Source organism: Cannabis sativa, chromosome X (assembly GCF_029168945.1).
Source record: "Cannabis sativa cultivar Pink pepper isolate KNU-18-1 chromosome X, ASM2916894v1, whole genome shotgun sequence".
Lineage (NCBI taxonomy): Eukaryota > Viridiplantae > Streptophyta > Magnoliopsida > Rosales > Cannabaceae > Cannabis > Cannabis sativa.
This window is the reverse complement of record NC_083610.1, coordinates 11012031-11034732: the sequence shown is the minus strand read 5'-3', so window position 1 is coordinate 11034732 and position 22702 is coordinate 11012031. Positions and strand designations below refer to the sequence as shown.

At 33.2% G+C, this 22702-nt stretch overlaps 2 protein-coding genes and 1 long non-coding RNA gene across 3 annotated transcripts; 2 read left to right on the top strand and 1 right to left on the bottom strand.

Annotated features, from left to right (window-relative positions):
- Positions 1 to 10064: 10064 nt before the first annotated feature.
- LOC133032479 (uncharacterized) lies at positions 10065 to 13059 on the bottom strand. Its single transcript, XM_061106439.1, has 6 exons — positions 12900 to 13059; positions 11564 to 11831; positions 11260 to 11478; positions 11075 to 11167; positions 10894 to 10995; positions 10065 to 10804 (listed from the first exon to the last, which is right to left on the bottom strand). The coding sequence occupies exons 2-6, from the start codon at positions 11828 to 11830 to the stop codon at positions 10301 to 10303; spliced, it is 1185 nt and encodes a 394-aa protein (XP_060962422.1). The 5' UTR covers position 11831; positions 12900 to 13059; the 3' UTR covers positions 10065 to 10300.
- A 3471-nt stretch (positions 13060 to 16530) lies between these two features.
- On the top strand, positions 16531 to 18022 carry LOC133032055 (uncharacterized). The gene is made up of 3 exons (XR_009684982.1): positions 16531 to 16934; positions 17108 to 17181; positions 17288 to 18022. It is a non-coding gene; the product is annotated as an uncharacterized LOC133032055 (long non-coding RNA).
- Positions 18023 to 19885: 1863 nt separating this feature from the next.
- LOC115715566 (agamous-like MADS-box protein AGL90) lies at positions 19886 to 21256 on the top strand. Its single transcript, XM_030644208.1, has 2 exons — positions 19886 to 20938; positions 21077 to 21256. The coding sequence occupies exons 1-2, from the start codon at positions 19886 to 19888 to the stop codon at positions 21254 to 21256; spliced, it is 1233 nt and encodes a 410-aa protein (XP_030500068.1).
- Positions 21257 to 22702: the final 1446 nt, after the last annotated feature.

Here is a 22702-nt window from a genome sequence, read left to right as displayed (position 1 = left end):
TCACAAGTATGTTGTTTAACACCCTAAATATGAACTTTCTAAAACGATAAATTAAACACATATAAAGTTAAGAAAACCTTACATTGATGCAGCGGAATTAATGTCTCCTTCCACTCTGATCTCTAACCCTTGTATCCTTTCTGTAGCAGAGTATAATCAAGACCTGAGCCCGAATGTCCTTCTTCTTCAAGTTTGATCCTTCACAGTCTTCCAATCTATGATTGAGTTACTGCTTGCTGTGTGTGGGCACTTACTCTTTCACTAGGGTCGAAATTTATGAAGAAGAAAAGTGAAAAGAGGTTTCGGCCAGGTATAGAAAGTAGGGAAGGCTCAGTTTTTCTGAAGAGAGAAATTTCTGTCAGAAAGGCTTATTGAAAACTTGTTATTTGACTGAGCCATCACTTTCTATTTATAGGCAACTACTAGGTTTAGGTTAGGAATTATTTGGCATTAAAATAATGAAAATATTTGAAATCCCCCAATAAGTGGCCGGCCATGGTGTAGTTTATGGGCCCCACTTAATTTTGCAGTTTTAACAAATTTTATCTCTATTTTCTCAAAAACGCCAATTTTCCAATTCTAACCTTTTAAATGCCAAAACTAATTATTTAATAACTAAAATAGATTATTAAATAATATTGTCATTTAATTTAATTATTAACTAGACACATAAAGTCCATTAATAAATAAATAAATCTAGAATCTCTTTTCTTTACAATTTCACCCCTGCTTAGTGAAAATTCATAAAATTAGACATAGTCTAACTTTAGAATTATAATTGATCAATCATGAATCAATTAATGAATCTTACAAGCAGAATGTTCTCAACTAGAATGGGGACCATGGATCTATATGCTGAGCTTCCAATAAGTGAACCAAATTTACCAAGTAAATTCCTACTTATTAATTCTTCGTTGAATCCACTCTTAGAACTTAGAATTGCACTCTCAGACTTATATAGAGCATATTATATGTTCCACGATATCAATATGCTATCTCATTTAACCATTGTTATAATCTTATTGTGATTTAAAGATCCTCTATATAGATGATCTACATCGAGATGGGATTTCTTTACCGTTCTCACCCCTCAATGTATTTTGCCCCTTAAAACACTTAGCTACTTGTAAATGGTGTTTAGTGATCTAATAATTAGTCCGTTAAACAAGAGCTCATCCATTTACTTCTATTTGCTAAGCTCGAAGGGAATCATCACTTGACTTCTATACACCAGTAGAAGCTATAGATTCCATATTTATGTTCAGCACTCCCATTCAATCATACTATCCTGTTCCCAAAATATACGTATCACCCTGACCTAAAAGTAGGCTTAACTAATAAATCAAAGAACATGAATAGTACTCCTGAGTTGAGCCTAAGCATATCAGGATTTAGATTCTTTTAATCTTAAGATCAACTACTGATATTGACTTGGAAAGATATATATAACAATAAGTTTGTAATATCTTAACTTAGTTGCAATATCGGTCCAGTCCAATGTATACTCCATACATTCGAAACTAGTATACTTTACTAATGCCCTGGAAAGAACATAACACTTACTCCAAGTGTAAGTATACATCATCGCTGATTATCACATTAGTGTAAATCCAATAACACTGATGAAACAGGGACCAAGTCTTTTGATTCATATGATCACAATCACATTCCACTGTGTTGACGATACTGTAATTGTGAATAAACATATGATCTGGATTTAACTGATTTTGTGTGTGTGAATGTAATAAACATATTAAACCATTAGCATGTAAAATTCATGCAAACATAAATCACTTCAAATTTCTTATATTGATAACTAATCAGATTGTAAAGAGTTTTATTTAGGGCATAAAACCCAACAATATACCCCCTATACTTAGAACATTTATAGATAAATTGACTAAGTATAAATACATAACGAGTACATATGATATACTGCGAGTACTATTGATAATAAAACTTCAAACTTTCGCCATTCCAGGCTATTTTAAGTGCAGTACCATTGAGTTCTGCAAGTCGATATGTTGCGTTACCAATCTTCTCAGCGATGAGGTATGGTCCTTCCCAATTGTCTCCGAAAACCCCATGCGCTGGGTTTTTCGTGTTTGGCATGACTTTTCGAAGAACCAAATCCCCTACTCGCAGAATTCTCTCCTTGACCTTAGAGTTGAAATACCGCGCAGTTCGCTGCTGATAAGCCGCATTTTTCAGGTGAGCCTGGTCGCGCTTTTCTTCTAAAAGGTCAAGGTGGAGCAATTGTTTTTCTTCATTCTGGACAATGTTGAAAACGTCTCTTCGCAGGGAACCTGCCCCAACCTCGACTGGTACCATAGCTTCGCATCCATAGGAGAGCGAGAAAGGAGTTTCACCAGTCGTGGATCGGGGGGTTGTGTTATATGATTATAAAACTTGCGAAAGTTCTTCTGGCCATACCCCCTTACGCTCTTCGAGTTTTCCTTTGATGGTATGTTTGATTATCTTGTTGATGGCTTCTGTCTGCCCATTGCTCTGTGGGTAGGCGACTGCTGAAAATACCTTTTTAATTCCCAACTCATCGCACAATTGTCGCATTTCCTTACAATCGAATTGCTTTGCGTTGTCCGAGATGAGTTTGTAAGGGATGCCAAATCGACAGATTATGGAGTTATAGACAAGCTCGCGTAGTTTGGCTACTGTAATAGTTGCAAGTGCCTTTGCCTTAGCCCACTTGGTGAAGTAGTCAACCGCGACCACGGCGCCAAATGTTATTGAAAGAATTTCACAACACCAAAATAAATAATAACAATAATAATTATAATAATAATATGATGAATAAGTGCGAGTATTCAACCTAGAATGGCGAGTACTCGAACTTGGAACACAAATACTTAATGAAAACTAGAAATACAAAGAACACGAGGGAATATAGTGGTTCAGTCAGATCACTGTCTGCTTAGTCCACTGTTGCAAAGATTCTGTAGGTGTCCCATTTCACGGTGGATCACTCCTTTATATACAAAGCAAGTGTCCGATTATTTACTCAACGATTGCATTCATTATCAATCCGTTTGTACATTGATTTACAATAATTAAGCTGAAAAACGTAAACATTTAATAAATAAAGAACAGTTTCTATTCACTAAATACAGCAACGTATGCGACTTCTAATGTGCGAGTTGGCTGTTCATATTCTTGCATAAGCTCGTGGACTTAGAATACACCTAACACTTAGTTGAGTTTAAGATGTCTGCGTCCTTGTATAGTCGCATTTATGGACATCGTATAACGAGCTGATAGAACCAAGACATGTGAGTCTATATTGGTTTATCAAGGCTGTTGGGTCATCGGGACCAACTCGCTTTATAGAGGATCGATCTCTATGTTTTTGCAGGAGGATCGAGAGGATACTCGCATATATCGTGGTATATGCGAGTTAAATCCGTTCCTTGGTCTTACATAATGCAAGCCTTGTGAATGCGATTAGACTTGGTTATATTCGCATCATCTCGCTGAGTTTAGCTCAGGCGAGGTTTAAACTCGAGGAGTCTCTCATTGACATCTCAGCTTTCCTTGGGGAAATTGAGTACACGTGTCCTTCAAACAGGAGTCTGGTCTCGAGTTTCTAGGTGAGAAAAATCTCACTATAACAATAGTATACAAGTAATCAATTGTAAGTTATCAATATACAAGGTGTACTAGTAAACTAACCTTATAATTTGATTGCGCAAAATCCATAAGTCATCGATGTAGTGTGTAGTTACCACCATGTAGCCTCTTTTTTGATTAGTGGTTGTCCATATCAATTGTGACTACAATTCTAATTGTTGCTCAATATATATATATATATATTTATATATTTTGGTCTTCTCACTCTCATATATATAAATATATATATATATATTTATGATATTACTCTTAATGGTAGGTCAAGATACATGCTTGAACAATGGTTGAATTGAGTTCACAAAATTTCTAAATCCAACATGCTCCACCATATTAAGTGAATATACTCATGTAAAATGATCATTTTGGCAAGCTCCTCTCTTGAAAATTCTTGGACAAATGTGTGAGCACCGAGTGTAGTAGTTCCATCTTTTCTCTTATTTGGATTCAAGATGGTTTGCTTTATGTCTCGATGTTTTCTAAGAGGACATCTCTTGGAATGTTCATGCAAATGTGCAGTTCTATTTTTTCTTGTTCCTCCTAATTGTTTTTCACAAGAGTTGCAATTAATAGTCTTTTCAATTCCATTGACTTCTTGCTTTTTAAAGTGATTCCAAACTATAGAAGTTAGTCTTTTATTTTTTTCTCCACAATCTCACCATCTATAATTAGTGGGATGCTGCCGTCGGAAGAGAAGAATTAAGTTTAGTAGGCGGAGCTGTTGTAGATTCATTATTATTTTCTTCAATTGTAAGTGGGAATTTTGTGTAGCATCTTGTGGAGAACTTTCAGTTTCAGTCATTGTTAGACTTGGACTACAAAGTACAAATAATTACACAAAATTAAATAAACTTACATCTACTAAAATTCTAATACCAGCCATCAAATATATAAAAAAATATTGAACAACTAATATTATATTTAAAATTTGAATCGATGGAAATAGTAGATGTAGAATTAATATAATATAACTATTCTATTTCTAGTCCACACGTATACAATACAATTAAGAGAAAGATTATAAAATAATAGTAAACTAGGCACGTACTGTCTCACTAAGTAGTAAGAACTAAGAAGAAATCTTATTCTATTAGAACAAATAAAACAGTAGAATAAAACATCTATTTATCACCTTTTTACAGCAATAAGTACTTTATCCTTATTGTTGTATTCACAAATCACATTCACAAAAGATATATATAAAACCAAGATAAGAAATATACATAAATTTATATATATATGTGGGGTTTATTTACTGGTGTAAGTATTAGTTAGGCAGTTAAATCAGTTGGTTAAATAACAGTTATTTCTGTTATTTTGTGTCAAGTCCTGTACTCTATTTTTCGACCTATATATAAAGGTCTTTTGTAATCATTTTAGATAGAGATGAGAGTGAAGAACAGAGAGAGAGAGTACATTTTGTAAAGAGCTTGAGGATTAAGAACTCAAGTCTCTCGAGTGCCTGAAGGTTTCTGGTGTAGGAGCAAGACTCCACTTAGTGTTGTTGCTGTCTGTTGTTGTTGATTCACTGAGCTACATTCATAATAATAAAGGCAAAGCCTCAAGGCAGTTCCTCCCAAGGATTAGATCCAAGTGTTATTCACTTGTGATTGAACCTTGTAAACCATGTGTTCTTATTGATTTTACTGCTGCATTACTATTGTTCTTGTTGCTGGTTTATTGTCAATTAACTTACTGGTTTATGTTAATTGTTTCTCTGGTTTATTTGATCTGTTTTAATGTTCTTGAATGGTGATTGAATCACCACAAATGGTATCAGAGCACAGGTTGCTTTTGAGGATTCAAGAACCGTGAAGATCAAGCTTGAAGAACATCAATGGCTACTGCAAGATTCGAAATTGACAAGTTCACTGGTGTGAATGATTTTGGCCTATGGCGCATCAAAATGAAGGCACTTCTTGTGCAGCAGGGTATTGTCAATGCCATTCTTGAACCTGCTTCCAAAGATGGAGAAGATGTAAAGAAAGTGTCTCAAGAAATCGAGATGAAGGCACACAGTGCAATATTACTCAGTTTGGGTGATGAGGTGCTTCGAGAAGTTGCTGAAGAGGAATCTGCCCTTGGTCTATGGAACAAACTTGGTACCATTTACATGAAAAAGTCTTTGGCCAACAAGCTATACTTAAAGAAAAGGCTTTACACCATGAAGATGGAAGAAACTAAAGAACTAAGGAGGCATCTTGATGACTTCAACAAACTAATCTTGGATTTGAACAACATTGGAGTCAAGATTGATGAGGAAGATCAAGCCATTCTATTACTCAGCTCATTGCCTAAGAACTATGAACATTTTGTGGACACAATACTTTATGGTAAGGATACGCTCACCATGTCTGAAGTTAAAGCTGCCCTTAACTCAAAAGAAATACAAAAGAAAGTTGATGACAGATCTGAAACTGGTGGGGAAGGTCTGTTTGTTCGAGGAAGGCCAGAAAGAAGAGATTTCAAGAAATCAAAGAATGGACACAAGTCCAATTCCAAGAACAGAAATGCAGTGGGAAAGAAGTGCTATTATTGTAAGAAAGAAGGTCACTTTAGGGATGATTGCTATCTATTAAAGAACAAGCTCAAAAGGGACAAAAGCAAGGAAAGGGGTGAAGCTGATGTTGCATCTGGATACGATTCAGCTGATGTTCTTGTTGCATCTAGTGAAGATTCTGGTGTGGAATGGATTCTTGATTCAGGTTGTTCATTCCACATGACACCAAACAAGAACTTGTTCACTGAATTTGAAGAAAATGCAGCAGGTACTGTTCTCTTGGGCAACAACAAAGCTTGTAAAATCATTGGAGTTGGCACGGTTAATATGAAAATGCATGATGGGATTATTAGATCAGTTCAGAAAGTTAGATATGTTCCTGATCTTAAGAGGAACTTGTTATCCATAGGCATGTTTGACAATCAAGGGTACACTGTCAAAATCGACCAAGGCACTCTCAACATCTCAAAAGGGTCACTTGTGGTAGTTAGAGGAAGACTCAAAAATGGTCTTTACTACATGGTTGGCTCTGCTGTAATAGGATCTGCAACACCAGCAATAAACAATGCAAATAATGATGTTCAACTATGGCATTTGAGGCTTGGACATGTTAGTGAAAGAGGGCTCAATGAACTCGACAAACAGGGGTTGTTTCAAGGTGGTTTAAATGGGAAACTTGGTTTCTGTGAGGAGTGTGTTTATGGGAAAAGCTGTAGGGTAAAATTTGCTACTAGTCAACACACAACCAAGGAGAAATTAGCCTACATTCACTCAGATTTGTGGGGGCCTTCTAGAGTTAAAACTCTTGGTGGAGCTAGCTATTTTATTAGCATCATAGATGACTTTTCTAGGAAATTTTGGGTGTTCCTATTGAAAAGTAAAGATGAGGCATTTAATGCCTTTGTCAATTGGAAAAGGCTAATTGAGAACCAAACAAAGTGCAAGATTAGAAAGCTGAGGACAGACAATGGATGGGAGTATTGCTCAAATCAATTTGATGAGTTTTGCAATGAACATGGAATTGCTAGACACCTCACTGTTAGAGATACACCTCAGCAAAATGGACTTGCTGAAAGAATGAATAGAACTCTCATTGAGAGAGTTAGGTGTATGTTGAAAGGTGCTGGTTTGGATAGACCTTTCTGGGGAGAAGCTGTTAAGACAGCTTGTTATCTAATAAATAGGTGCCCATCAGTTCCCTTGAAATTCAAAACTCCACAAGAACTTTGGACTGGTCATGTTCCAAAGCTTGACCACTTGAGGGTCTTTGGTTGCTCAGCTTATGCACACTACAGACAAGACAAGTTACAACCTAAAGCTCTAAAATGCATGTTCCTAGGCTATCCTGATGGAGTAAAGGGGTACAAATTATGGTGCCTAGAACCAGGGCATAAGAAATGTATCATTAGTAGAGATGTGGTGTTCAATGAGGAGGAAATGGCTATGAAAAAGAGTGTTACTGCTGCTGCACCAGAAACCAGCAATGTAGGTGATCAAATTGAGGTGGACACTACTCAATTTAATCCCACTGAAGCCTCTGAAACCACCAAGAATGACAATGTTGAGACTATCACTCAACCTAGTCTCAGCTCATATCAACTTGCTCGAGATAGAGAAAGGAGAACAACAAAGGCACCTGACAAATTTGGTTATGCTGAATTTACAGCTTATGCTTTTAGTGTTGCTGAAGAAGTGGAGAGTGATGAACCTTCAAGTTACATGAAAGCCATCTCTGGTAAAAATAAGGTTGCTTGGTTGCATGCTATAGAGGAGGAGAAACAGTCTTTAAGGAAAAACAAGACATGGACAGTGGTGAAAAGACTTGAAAATCAAAGGATAATCAAGTGCAAATGGCTATTCAAACAAAAGGATGGTGTACCTGGTAGTGAGGGACCAAGGTTTAAAGCAAGGTTGGTTGCTAAGGGATTTACTCAACAAGAAGGAGTTGATTACAATGACATATTCTCTCCAGTTGTCAAACAAACTACCATTAGAGTTGTCCTGTCCATGGCTGCTAGATTTGATCTTGAGGTGGATCAAATGGATGTTAGAACTGCATTTTTGCATGGGAACCTAGAGGAGAAAATCTACATGGAGATACCTGAAGGCTATGATGAGAAACCTGATCAGGTATGTCTCTTAAACAAATCTCTTTATGGTTTAAAACAGGCTCCAAGGCAATAGAACCTTAGATTTGATGAGTTTATGTTGAAAATTGGCTTTACCAAAAGCAAATATGATACTTGTGTTTATTTTCACAATGGGATCTATCTACTATTGTATGTTGATGATATACTAATAGTAGGAAAAGAAAGAAGTAAAATTGAAAGCTTGAAATCTCAACTTGGTGTTGAATTTGAAATGAAAGACTTGGGGCCAGCCAAGAAGATTCTAGGCATTGAAATAAAGAGAAATAGGCCTCATACTATAAGTCTATCTCAAGAACATTACCTCAAGAAGGTAATTGACAAGCTTGGCATGAAAGATGCTAAACCCGTGACAACTCCTCTTGCCCAACACTTCAAACTATCTCAAGCTCAATCACCTAAAACTGAAAATGAGAGAAAATACATGGAAAGCATACCCTATGCTACTGGTGTGGGTTGCCTTATGTATGCTATGGTGTGTACTAGACCCGATTTGGCTCATAGCATGAGTGTTGTGAGTAGGTTTATTAGTGACCCTGGTGAAGAACATTGGAAAGGATTAAAATGAATACTGAGGTATCTAAAGGGCACACTCAAAACTGGTTTACTGCTGGGAAATGACAGCAAGTATAATGACAATGTTACTGGTTTTGTAGATGCTGATTATGCAGGTAACTTGGATACAAGGAGGTCACTGTCAGGCTTTGTTTTCACTGTATTTGGGGGCTGTGTTAGTTGGAAAGCAAACCTACAAAAGGTTGTTGCTTTGTCCTCCACTGAAGCCGAGTATATGGCTGCAACAGAGGCTGTAAAAGAAGCTATCTGGTTAAAGGGCTTGACATCTGAACTGGGAATTGAATCTGACAACTTGTTATTACATTGTGACAATCAAAGTGCTATTCATCTCATGAAGAATCCCATGTACCATGAGAGGTCAAAACATATTGACATCAAACTACACTTCATTAGAGACATTATTGCTAGCAAATTGGTCAAAGTAAAGAAAATATGCACACATGAAAACCCTGCTGATATGTTCACCAAGGCTGTCACTAGTGAGAAATTCAGGCTATGCCTGAAATTGCTGAACATTGGAGATTGTTGATCCTTCACCTGTGAAGGAAAATCTTATTGATGGAACGGTTTTGCCTTTACCTTTAATCTGCTCTGTGTCCATACTTACTCAAGTAAACAAACCAGGTGGAATTTGTGGGGTGGTGTAAGTATTAGTTAGGCAGTTAAATCAGTTGGTTAAATAACAGTTATTTCTGTTATTTTGTGTCAAGTCCTGTACTCTATTTTTCGACCTATATATAAAGGTCTTTTGTAATCATTTTAGATAGAGATGAGAGTGAAGAACAGAGAGAGAGAGTACATTTTGTAAAGAGCTTGAGGATTAAGAACTCAAGTCTCACTACAAGAAAACCAACTTTTGCCGGCGCATTTTTGCGCCGGCAAAAGTACACTAACTGCGCCGGCAAAGCTTTGCCGGCGCAGTTGTGCGCCGGCAAAGCTTATCTGGGAAGCTTGGTCGGTAAAAGACTTTTTACCGGCGCGTAGAGTAAATGCGCCGGTAAAACTTCCTTTTACCGGCGAGAAATTACGCCGGTAAAAAATAAGCGCCGGTGTTAAAAAGTGCCCTTATCCGCTATGAACCTGCTTTGATAAAGTTTTGCCGGCGCAATAGTGCGCCGGCAAAACTATTGGCGCCAACCTGACGGTTGGCGCCAATAATTTTTGGCTACTTTTACCGGCGCAAAAATGCGCCAGCAAAAGTATTAATTTTTATTTTTTAAAAAAATTAATTAATTATATTTAATTAATTATAATATTAATTAATTAAATATAATTAATTAATTTTTTTAAAATAATTATAATATTATATTAACAAAAAAACCAACATAATTTACATTAAAAGATAAACGAACATTAATTATATTATGTTCTACTAAAATCAGTATATAAACAAAATGTTAAATGTTCGAACCGGATAATAAAAAAAAGTACAGTTCTATAGGCGGGTAATGTCGTCATCGTTGTTTCTCTGAGTCTCGGGAGGCTGCGATGACGATCCAGCACCAGGAGCAGCCGACGATCCAGCACCAGGAGTGGGCAATGGTGGAAGATCCATGGGAGGCAAGTTGAAACCCGGCACAGCTCGAGAAAGATACTCAAACTGATCTTGGAATCGTCTGAGGTAGAGTTGTTGTGTCTCATACTGTTGCCTCGTATGTTGAGTTGTCTGCTCCGCTTCCTCCACTTTTTTCTGTAAAGCCTCGTACTGTTCCATTGTAACAGTCGGTGGGGCTGAAGGATGCGTGGCAGGTGCTCTTTTGGCCCCAACTCCCTTCAGTCTGGGGAGATGGCCAAAGCCTCTAAGATGTCGAGATCGTTCCCCGAGTACTTGCGTCATAACAGGTAAGTCTCGGGGGTACTGTGTAGGATCGACAGCAGGCTCATCGGGCTCATCTTCAGTGGGCGCTGGTTGAGTTGCCGCTATTTCAACCATTTGCTCCTAAAACAAACAAATAAGTTAAATGGTTAATTTTAATACAAAATAAATTGAAAGAAATAAATAAAAATTGAATTAAAATGTAAACTTACGTAAGCTTGTTGTGCGTACTCGTTGCGCCAATTGTTGCCTTTATGGTGAAACTTTTGAAAAGTTTCCACCGCAGTTGGCAGTTCTCCTGTGTCGGGGTTAGCCTATTTTCAAGAGAAAATATATTAGTATTGTTATTTTACTAGAAAAATTTAAATGAATGATAGTTAAATATAAACTTACCCCCTCGACAACATGTGAAACAATAGGCTTGGAGCCCCAGCCTCCTAGAAATTTCATCTTACCCCGACTTTCTTTATTTTTCGCTGCTCTCGCCTGAAATTAATAATTTTTCTAACAATTAATTATTTATTATTGACTATATAAATTAAACATTACTAAAATTAGAAATTTTAAAAAAAATGTACCTTTTGTTTGTCTGTGCTCCAATAAGCGATGCAGTCACTCCACACCTCTTGAGTTACTCCCTCAGGAGGTGACATGTCGGCCCTCTCCTGTCCAAGCTCCTCAATATTTTGTATCCACTTTTTCTTGCAGTCTGCCCTCCAGTCACGTAAACCCTTTGACATCTCGTACTCACCGTAGTCTACGAATGTAGGGTTATCTCGTGGGAGGACAAACTTGGTCTGCAAAAAGTTACACATTAATACATTAATTACAATTTAATAAGAGTATAGTAATTTAGAAATTAAAAAAATTATTAAGACATACCTCAAGTCTATCCCAGAGGGCATTGATGTCAGCTCTACTGACATCTTCCCATTTGAATTTATTAATGGGGATAGACATCCGAGTCATCCATTTCGCCATATTGTTGAATTTTTTTCCGTTTTTGCCGACGGGGGTGCCAGTCTCTGCGTGCAGCTCAATCTGTAACTTGGCAGATTGTGTTTTGGAGAGCTCCTCCTCAACATTCTTGCCTTTGTATTTACCTCTGACCCCTTTCTTTTTCGAACTGCTGCCACCTGGTGTAGACATACTACATATACAACACTTTATTATAATTTGGAGAAGCGTATTTAAGAGTCCTTACTGACTCCGCCTCTCTAAACGGGTCTAAGGTATTTCGTGCATGTGTAAAATTTTAAAAAAAATTATCACTATGTGATAATACAAATACATTTGTTAAATCCTATCTTTGGTGTATAACCAAAGAGATCAAGAAAAGATAATACAAATTTAATTTTATGCTATTTTACAATATCTTATCATATACTTTACAATATCTTATGCTCATTTATACTTATTATAACATCATTTTATTACATTTTCACTTTTATTATTTAAATTAAAATTACAAACTTTTTTAAATTTATAATATCACTTTATTATATTTTAAATTGTATATTACATTTTTCACTTTTATTATTTGTTTAATGCTATATTATTTAAATTAAAATTACAAACTTCTTAAAATTTATAATATCACTTTATTATATTTTAAATTATATATTACATTTTTCACTTTTATTATTTTTTTAATAATTTATTATTAAATTAAAATTACTAACTTTTTCAAATTTATAATATCACTTTATCATATTTTAAATTATATATTACATTCTTTAATTTTTTTTCAATCATTTATTAATTTTTAATCATTTTTTATTTAAATTAAAATTACTAACTTATTAAAACTAATAATATCATTTTATTATATTTAAAATTATATATTACATTTCATAATTAAATATTTTCCTAATTATTTATTATTTAAATTGAAAATGTTTTTTTTAATACCTAAAAAAATTATTATTTTACTAACTTTTTAATTACATATTTTCAATTTCAATTTCAACATTCAATTAATTTTACATTTTTTCTACTAAAATTTCGGCAGCATAACGGCTTAAAAAGTGTAAACCCAAAATTTTTAATACCTATAAATAACACAAACAAATATTTCCATACAATATATACACAAACAAATAATCCACCCATCCAACAGCAGTCAATTTTATCACAGAACCTACTTCTCTAACATGCATATACATATTAACTAATAACAAACACTGCTACGCATACTAAGCGAAAGCAAAAAAAATACCTGAATCGAGTGCAAAAATGACAACTGCAGGCAGCTAGCGGTAATCCCGAGCGGTCGAACACGGACCTAATTCCATAAAAAAGTAAAACCAAATTAAAAATTTAAAAATTTTATCACATATCCATTACCCTACACTAACTTACACATACACACACACATACACATACACATACACACACATACACATACACATACACATACACATACACATACACATACACATACACATACACTCACACACACACTCACATACACTTATACACACACATATACATATATATTTACATACATATATACATACATACACACACATATATATATGCATACTTCTTTACATACATACATATATATATACATACACCAATATACACATACAAATACATGCATACTTATATATACACACCCACACCCACATACACATACACATACACATACACATAAATACATACACACATACATACATACATACATATACACATATATATATACACACCCACATACACATACATACACATATATATATACATAATCCCACATACACATACATATACATACATACATGTATTTATACACATACATACATTTATACCCACATAAATATACATACACATACATACAGAAATACATACATATACACATACATATACTAATACACACATACATACACAAATCTATACATATAAACATTAAAAAAAAATTAAAATTAGAAAAATTAAAAATACCTTAAATAAATTGGAGGAGGTGGGGCTTGGTGGTCTGCGGTGGTGGCTGGCGTAGCTCGGCCGCCGTCGATGGTGGTGGTGGCCGACGGTGGTGGTGTTGTTGGAGGTGGTGGTGGTGGTTTTTTTGAAGAGAAAAAGAGAGGGATTGAGAGGGATTGAGAGGGGGGGTTAGAAATTGAGAGAGATTGATAGAGAATGAGAGAGAATCAAAGAGAGATTGAGAGAGGGGGGCTGAGAGGTTTTCAGAGAAAACCTAGGCAAAAAAATGAAAAATGGAGGAGAAGAAGGGGGCTTCGTGCTCCTGATTCATATATATACTTTTACCGGCGCATCCAATTGCGCCGGTAAAAGTGTTTTTAAAATCTGACCAAAGTAGCCAAAAACGAGCGTTTAAGTAAATACTTTTACCGGCGCAATATATACTTTTACCGGCGCACAATTGCGCCGCTAAAAGTATTCTCACTTATCACATCAAAATCCACACGTTTCCTTTAACACTTTTACCGGCGCAATGGTGCGCCGGTAAAAGTATTCCCACCTACCAGGAAATCCACGCGGGAAGTTTCCCTCTCTTTTTTTGAGACTTTTACCGGCGCAATTATGCGCCGGTAAAAGTAAACAAGCGCCACAATAAATGAAATGAAAGGCGGCAAACTTCTCGCGCCTGTTGGCGCTTCATTTGGTAACTTTTACCGGCGCATATTCAGTATTGCGCCGGTAAAACCAGACTTTTACCGGCGCAATAATGCGCCGGTAAAAGTAAAGCCTAAATGGAAGTGAGAATTCAGATTTTGTTTTATCTCGACAACCTTTACCGGCGCATTTGACGAACTGCGCCGGTAAAAATGCCTTTTCTTGTAGTGTCTCTCGAGTGCCTGAAGGTTTCTGGTGTAGGAGCAAGACTCCACTTAGTGTTGTTGCTGTCTGTTGTTGTTGATTCACTGAGCTACATTCATAATAATAAAGGCAAAGCCTCAAGGCAGTTTCTCCCAAGGATTAGATCCAAGTGTTATTCACTTGTGATTGAACCTTGTAAACCATGTTTTCTTATTGATTTTACTGCTGCATTACTATTGTTCTTGTTGCTGGTTTATTGTCATGTTAACTTACTGGTTTATGTTAATTGTTTCTCTGGTTTATTTGATCTGTTTTAATGTTCTTGAATGGTGATTGAATCACCACAATATATATATATATCTATTCTATATAAAGTGTGCCTATATAACATAATTCTTGATTTATTAGAAATTTATGGATGATTTTTTATTTATATTAAAAATAAAATGGTTTATGAGAAATTCATGATCACTTTTTATTTATATACAATAAAATAAATCTCATTAAATCCAAAAAAATACGATTGTGTTTTTGCTGTTGTACATCTACGATTTGTTTTTTTTTTAATTATTTATTGTATTCCTTTTCCTATTACAATTTAGACATTCCCATGTCATCACACATAATATTCCAATCCGCACTTCTCTTTTTTTCTTTTTCACAACTTAATAATAAAATATATAAGTAATAATAATAATAAAAAAAAGAAGCGTGACTTTTATCAAAGTTCACAAAACCAAGCATCAATGGCGAAAAAAACCAACAAAGTTTACAGCTAACAAATGATTCTAAGTGCTCGACATATGCATTAGTTTCCAGGAGCAAAGTTTTTTAAAGTTAAGTAATAATTTACATATATGCTGAAAACACAATATACAAAAAATAAAGAAGAATATGGAAAAAAGAAGAGACCATTATTCACATATAGAAATACAGTAGAGATAATAATAGAAACTTTTTATTTTTTTATCAATTTTTTTTTCTTTTTGAATAAAGATAAATATGAAATTTTAATCGTATATATAGAGTTTTATTTTAATAAAATATAGTATTTTAAAATAATTTAAATTCAAATAATCAATAGTATTTTGTTATAGAATACTATCACTTTTTGTTAAACATGGTTTTCACTTTTTGTCGACACTACCATATTCAATTTATCAACGAAAAAATGGACAATCCAGATATATGCAGATCGGCTAGAATGAAAAGTGCAAAATACAAAAATTACACTATTGTCTCTATCGAAACAAATGAAGATTGAAATCCACCAATGACTATCAATAGTTTTCTTATCTACATTTTTTGACAAATGCTATCTTCAATTATCAACAATTTAGAGATTGATTTTTAATTTTCTTTTTATCTTACACCCATTTAAGTAATGTTTCTTTAAGTATTGGAACATCAATTTTTAATTTATTTTTAGATTAACTTAAGAACATATTTAAATCATCAAGCTTTCTTAAACACTAATATATTGCATTCAGTATTCACTTTTAATTGACAACATTATAAAGTATAATATTTGGATACACATAATAATAATAATCTCACCTAATAACTAATAATATTTTTTCTTTAATTTTTAATTGTATTACTTTCAAATAATATAAAAAAAAAATTAGCATAAAATTTAGTATACGTGCCTCGCATGTAGTTTTTTGCTAGTATATATATAAGCGTGGAGAGTATATAAAGACTTGCAAAGACAAAAAAAATGTGAACGTTAATGTTCTTTGAGAAGACTTGGATTGGAAGAGATGAAAATCTATTTTACACATATATAGTTAATTTTTTAAAATAAGAAAACCATAAGATTAAATTACTTTGCCAAGAAGAAAAACAATTAAGGAAACCATAAGATATGAAAATGAAATTGATATATAAATTAGACAGTAGATCATATTATATATTAAAATGCTTTTATTACAATAATAAATTAGGCAAAATTAGTAGTCAACCTTATATTTATAGCAATTAATTTTAATATGTAATAAATAATAAGTAAAAAACTATATGGGATGTTTAGAAAGTATAAATCTAGGTTAAATATGGGGGGTAGTATCACTCCCAACCCTGTCCTGAATCCGTTTTGGGTATATAAAATTGCACTCCACCCCCGTCCCGTTACCCATCATTATCCATCAAGGCGGGTAATCTCAACCCCATTTGGGGTGGGTACTTGTGGGTATCCATCTCTGCAGGTTAAGTTTTTGTCTCTAGTCTTCGAGTGAAACACTTTACCAAACACAAAAATTATCAAGGGTTTCTCAAGGCATTCATGCATGAAAGAAATCAACAGAAAATTAAATCAAGAATAGAGAGGGAATCAAAGAAGAACATGTAGATTGTAGAGGTTCGCCCAAATTGTTTGGGGTACATCCTCTATCGAGCTCGCCACAATAGATTGCTCAGTCAATCATATTACTCAGGCCAAGATTACAATTCATCGATTCCAGCCAAATCTCTGAAGGTAATCGATAAAACTTTCTTTCTCTTAAAGTTTTCTCTGTTTTTCTCAACTCTGATGTATCTTGTTTTACTCTTAATTCTTCTTCTCTCTCTCTCTCTCTCTCTCTCTCTCTCTCTCTCTCTCTCTCTCTCTCTCTCTAACTTTCTGTGTTTCTCTCTTTTTCTCTCAACAAGGTGAAACGGCTTCGAATCACCTAGATCTAAAAAGGGAAGCGTCTTTAAATACTATTGTTGTTAAGAGAAGAAAGGTAATAACTTCTAACTGATTTGTCTGAGCTGGCAGTGAAATTAGTTGAGTAGTTCATTAGTTGTTGATTGACCGTTATTAAGTATTTGTTTAAACTATTTCGACAGGTTGGCACATAGTGGATTTATCAACACTCCTCATGATCTTCACATCTCTGACTATTTACATGAGTTATGGTTTGGAGATCACATTGCGATTCAGTGGGAAGAAATAAAGAGTTTCCTTATAGTTAATCTCTGTTTTTACCAGCCCTGACCTTTCATCAGGAATAACACTATAGCCGATGGCGCAAAATCATCGGCAATAACACTAATTCTGGTGGTGCAAAAGTCTTGGCAATTCTTCTTTTATTGTCGAAGATTTTGAAGTGTTGGTAAACTTCGTTACTAACTATTTTCCACTGATGTCTATTCCGCCCAGTTTTGCATTGGTTGAATAGGTGCCAGTCATAGAGACGGACAACAATACAATACCTAGCATTTTAAACTATTGATAAATTCTCTTTTTTTCGCAGTGTAATTAATTACTAATGTGAAAAATATTTAAAAGTTAATAACTTAATGTATGAACAAATTTTTGCAACTTGGAATATATATAAAAATGTTTTGTTTAAAATAGTATTTTTTAATAGTTAGTCCCCTAGTAATTCATTTTTCGCTTGGCCTGTATTATATATTACAGTTTTTTTATTTTAATGAAGAAAAGCGTGCAAATATATTAGAATAAAATTAGTTAGACCTATCGGTCGTTACAAATATATTACAGTTATTAATACACACTTTAACTTATATCTTTTCAATAATTAATTTTTATTAAATTATTTATTTTTTTATAACAACTAATCGTGTCATTATTTTTTTAATTGATAATTAGTGTATAAGATTTAAATTTATAGTTCCCTGATCTGACATAATATTAACGATTATTACAGTAACGTCATTTTAAAAGTAACAATAATTATCGACAAAATAATTGTCTATTTCTTTTATCGTTCATATATTATAATTTAAAATTTTACTAACTTAATAATTTTTATGTCACAATATTTTTACTTTCAATTGTGACTTTAAGATTTTTTGTAGTTGAACAATGTTGATCATATTTAGAAAGTAATCTATAATTATGAAAAAAAAATCCATAATTTATTTAAGTGGATGTGTTTTCTCCTTAAATAAAAAGTACATTTTTTTACAAATAATTGAAAATTATTTTTATTGTGTATTTGTTGTCTTAGATAGATTTATTTAAGTGTGTTACACTGTCTAATTAATGGCATTTCATGCAAACAAAATCTAACCTTTATTTATTTTCTTTTAAAAAAATCTAATCTATTTATTACCAACCAATTTTTTTTCATCCATTTACATCTTATATATTATGGTGATAATATAATTTAGTAAAAAAAAAAAAAACATCTTAGCTTCATCAAATTTATTGTCGAGATATGTATTAATTCTCTTCTTTTTAGTTTCTTCAATTAGCTCGTAGTTAATAATACGTAAATTAAGTTTAAAACAGTTTTTTATACATCAATTCATCATCATATAACCAAACTATATGAATTTATTAAAATGTAAAATTCTGGTAAATAAAAGTAAATATTAGTTGCCTGGTAAATATTTTCTCCCTTTAAAAAGTCGTTTCATATATATGGAACATATTATTTACATATAAGTAAAACATATGTGACATATATATAGTATATTAGACTTAAGAAGTACACTAAATCCTTTATAAAAGAAGAAAAAGTGAATATGTTTCCTATTAGCATTACAATATATGTCACAATAAGAATAATACTTCATATATTTGGAACAAAGACAAATATATATAACAATTTCTTATTACCAAAACACTAGTAAATGTGACAGTATTATTTCACATTAGGGCACAATATTCTTTTAAAAAACCAATTAAGTTGACTAAATTTAATTTGTTCCCCCGTAGTGACATTTTTTCAGTGATATAATTAAATATACAATGTACCATGGTTTTAAAAATTATAGTTAGATTAATTTATTTTTTACTTCCCATTTAAGACCTCTACTTGTACTTTTTATTATCAAATAAGATCAAAATTCTATAGGAACATATGTTATAAAACATATAGTACATTAATCCTTAATTATTTATTAGAACGAAACTATAAATTGTCTGAATTTGTGTTGTTCAATATATGCTTTTCTTTTTTGTTATATATATACATGACTGGAAATTTTTAACTTCTAAATAAGTGAACGATGTCCATTTCAAATAAATAAATAAGTGAACGGTGTCGTATGTTACATATAACAATTATACGATATATATTCTATCAAAAATCTATTCACAGGCCTAGAAATGCAATAACAAGCAAGTGGAGAAAGTAATTTTGTAATACAATAAATACACAAAGAAAGAGAATTTAATATTTACTTAAAACATTTGTTTCATACATGTCAAAAACTGAAAAAAAAAAATCCATCAAAAAAAGGAATATAACAGCAAATCAGAGCCTGTAAATCACAAAATAAATTCATGCTTATCAAAATAATAAAATAATATTGAAAAAACTTAAGCAAAACGCCTGAACCCTTCCTATAAATACCACCCTAAATACTACACTAACACATCCACAACCACCTCTCTCTCTCTATAGTAATATTACATATCATTATAATTATTCCTTTTTGCCATTCTTGTTTTTGTTTCACTTCCTTTAAGCAATGGAAATGAACAACAGCAATGAGAACATTGTAAACAATGACAACAGAAACACTCAAAGCAGGAGGATCAACAGGGGAAGGCGTAGGGTATCAATGACGAGGATGACGAACGAGAGCAATCTCCAAGTGACATTCTCGAAGAGGCGCTCTGGTCTCTTCAAGAAAGCTAGTGAGCTTTGCACCCTTTGCGGTGTACAGATAGCCATAATAGTTTTCTCTCCCGGAAATAAGGTTTACTCGTTTGGTCATTCCAGCGTGAATGTGGTCATAGATCGATATATGAACCCTGAACATTACGCTATGCTGATGGCTTCTCAGGCCAACTCAGGGACCTTTCAACTCATCGAGGCTCATAGGAACGCCACTCTCCGTGAGCTTAACCAGCAGCTCACCCATATTACTGAGCAGATGGAATCCTTGAAGAAGCGCGCTAAGGAGCTGAAGGGTATTCCGTGTAACTTCAGAGATGCCCTTAACTTGTTGGATGGTCCTGTTAGGAATAATGTCCATGAAATGTCCCAGTTGGGAAATCTCAAGAATGCCATGGAGATGTTGCGAAATGTCACCACTGAACAGTCTGCTGTTAATACTAATATGAATATGATGAACACATTGTCCTCCTTCTATGGAGCCGGAGACGGAGAGGGATCCGTTGGAGGAGGAAGAGGACTGCCTCAGCTGCCAAGTTCTCCTGCGCCTGTGCCTGTGCCTGCACCTGCTTCTGCTTTTGCTGCTTCGTCTTCCTCTAATTTTCCCAACCAAGGAGGAGCAGTAACCAATATGCTGCAGCAACAACAACCACAACAACAGCTTCCAACTTTTGATAACTATCATTATTATAATCATAATAATAATGTTAATACTTCTCCTGCTGTTGTGACTGATATACCTGATTTGCAGGCTATAATGAATTTTGGTGTTGGCCATGACAATGTGAACCATGTGAATATGGGTCATAATAATATGCAGGGTATGATGATGACTACTCCTGGCGGTGGTAGTACTGTGAACCATCTTCTTTCTCATCATAATCAGATGCAGCACCAGCAGCAAGTTAATAATAATAATAATAATAATAATAATAATAATAATAATAATAATAATAATAATAATAATAATAATAATAATAATAATAATAATAATAATAGTCATTTTGATTTCTCCTCTTATTGGGCTGGTGATCATCATCAGCTGCCTGCTGCTATGGCCTCGTTGCCTTTGCGATCACCTCTTGAACTGCCATTGCAGCTGCAGCAGCCTAATCCTCATCAACAGTATCAGGGGAATAGTAGTACTTATGGGGATCATCTCTTCAACAACAACCCCAATAACGACGACACCAATGCTGGCTATGACCATCCCTTTTTCTAAATGATAGTCACAAGAGTCTGATCAAGTTATCCCAGCCACTCACACAAAACCCTTTTAATGTTATTGTTTCTTAGTGGTCATTTAAATTGTTGTAAGGGATTGGGGAATGGGTTTATTATAGTTGTAGGAAAAGTGGCTTGGGGGGTTTAAATTTAATAATCAATATTTGTCGTGTCGTGTCTTTTGTAACAATATAATGAATCGATATATGAGAATTATATTGTTTTTATCTTATTCAATTTAAAGAGTTTCAAATCATATTCAAGAATTTTCTTAATCTTCTTTCAACAATGCATATAGGTAATATAGTTACAATGCAAACTCACCATTTGTTTAACAAAGTTATATATTTTTAAAATGATGATCAAACCCATTCATCATAATCTCCATCCATGGCCTGTATATGTGATTCAAGAAAAAAGGCCTGGTTGGTGCATATAATACTACAATAAAAGATTGACAAGTGTTAACACTTATTGCATGTATATTCTGATTTGACGTAATATTAACACGTGCGTACATGATCTTACAAAATATAAACACTTATTGCATGTATATTCTGATTTGACGTAATATTATAACGGTTGTTCCATATATTTTAATTTGACATAATATTATTAACGGTTTGGCATGTAACATTATCCTAGAAGTGATTAATAGTTCTGATTAATTATTGTAATAACAATTGTTGCAAATAGGGTAACAAGTATCACATTTTTATTATTCATAGTACTTTAATAAAAAATTTAACTGCCACATAGTATATGAGTTTAAGGGCCCGTTTGGCACAACTTTTAAAAAAGCTAAAAGCTGATTTTTGAAAAAACTGTGAAAAAAAATGTGTTTGGCAAAAAATCAAAAAACAAAAAAAATAGCTTTTTGAAGAATTTTTGGAGAAGCTACAGCTAAAAGCTGAAGCTGCTCCAACCTAACTTTTAGAAAAAGTTGTTTTGATTAAAAGACTATAATAGTTTTTTTTGTACTAAAATCATATTTACTTATTTATTACATATTAAAAGAATAAATAAATAAAAAAAAAACTAATTATAATAAAATAAATAATTATTATCTCTTATTTTTTTTTTAAAAAAATAATTTATATTTTATTTTAATATTAACAAACAACATCAACCTAGAATTTTTCTTATATACTTGAGTTTTTAATTTTTTTTACATTTGATAAAACATAATAAACAAATACTATAAATTATTTTTATCAAATGCATATAAATTTATATTTGAAAAAAAAAATTAAAAATATATAAAAAATAAAATATTATATAAAATAAATTTTTATATATTTGTGATTATAATAAACTAGATTATAACATTATTATTATCATTATAATAGATCTTAACAACTCACAGTACTTTAAAATTTATAATTTACCAAACACTCAACTCAGCTTTTTTCCACAGTTTTGCTACAGCTGCTTTTTCTCACAA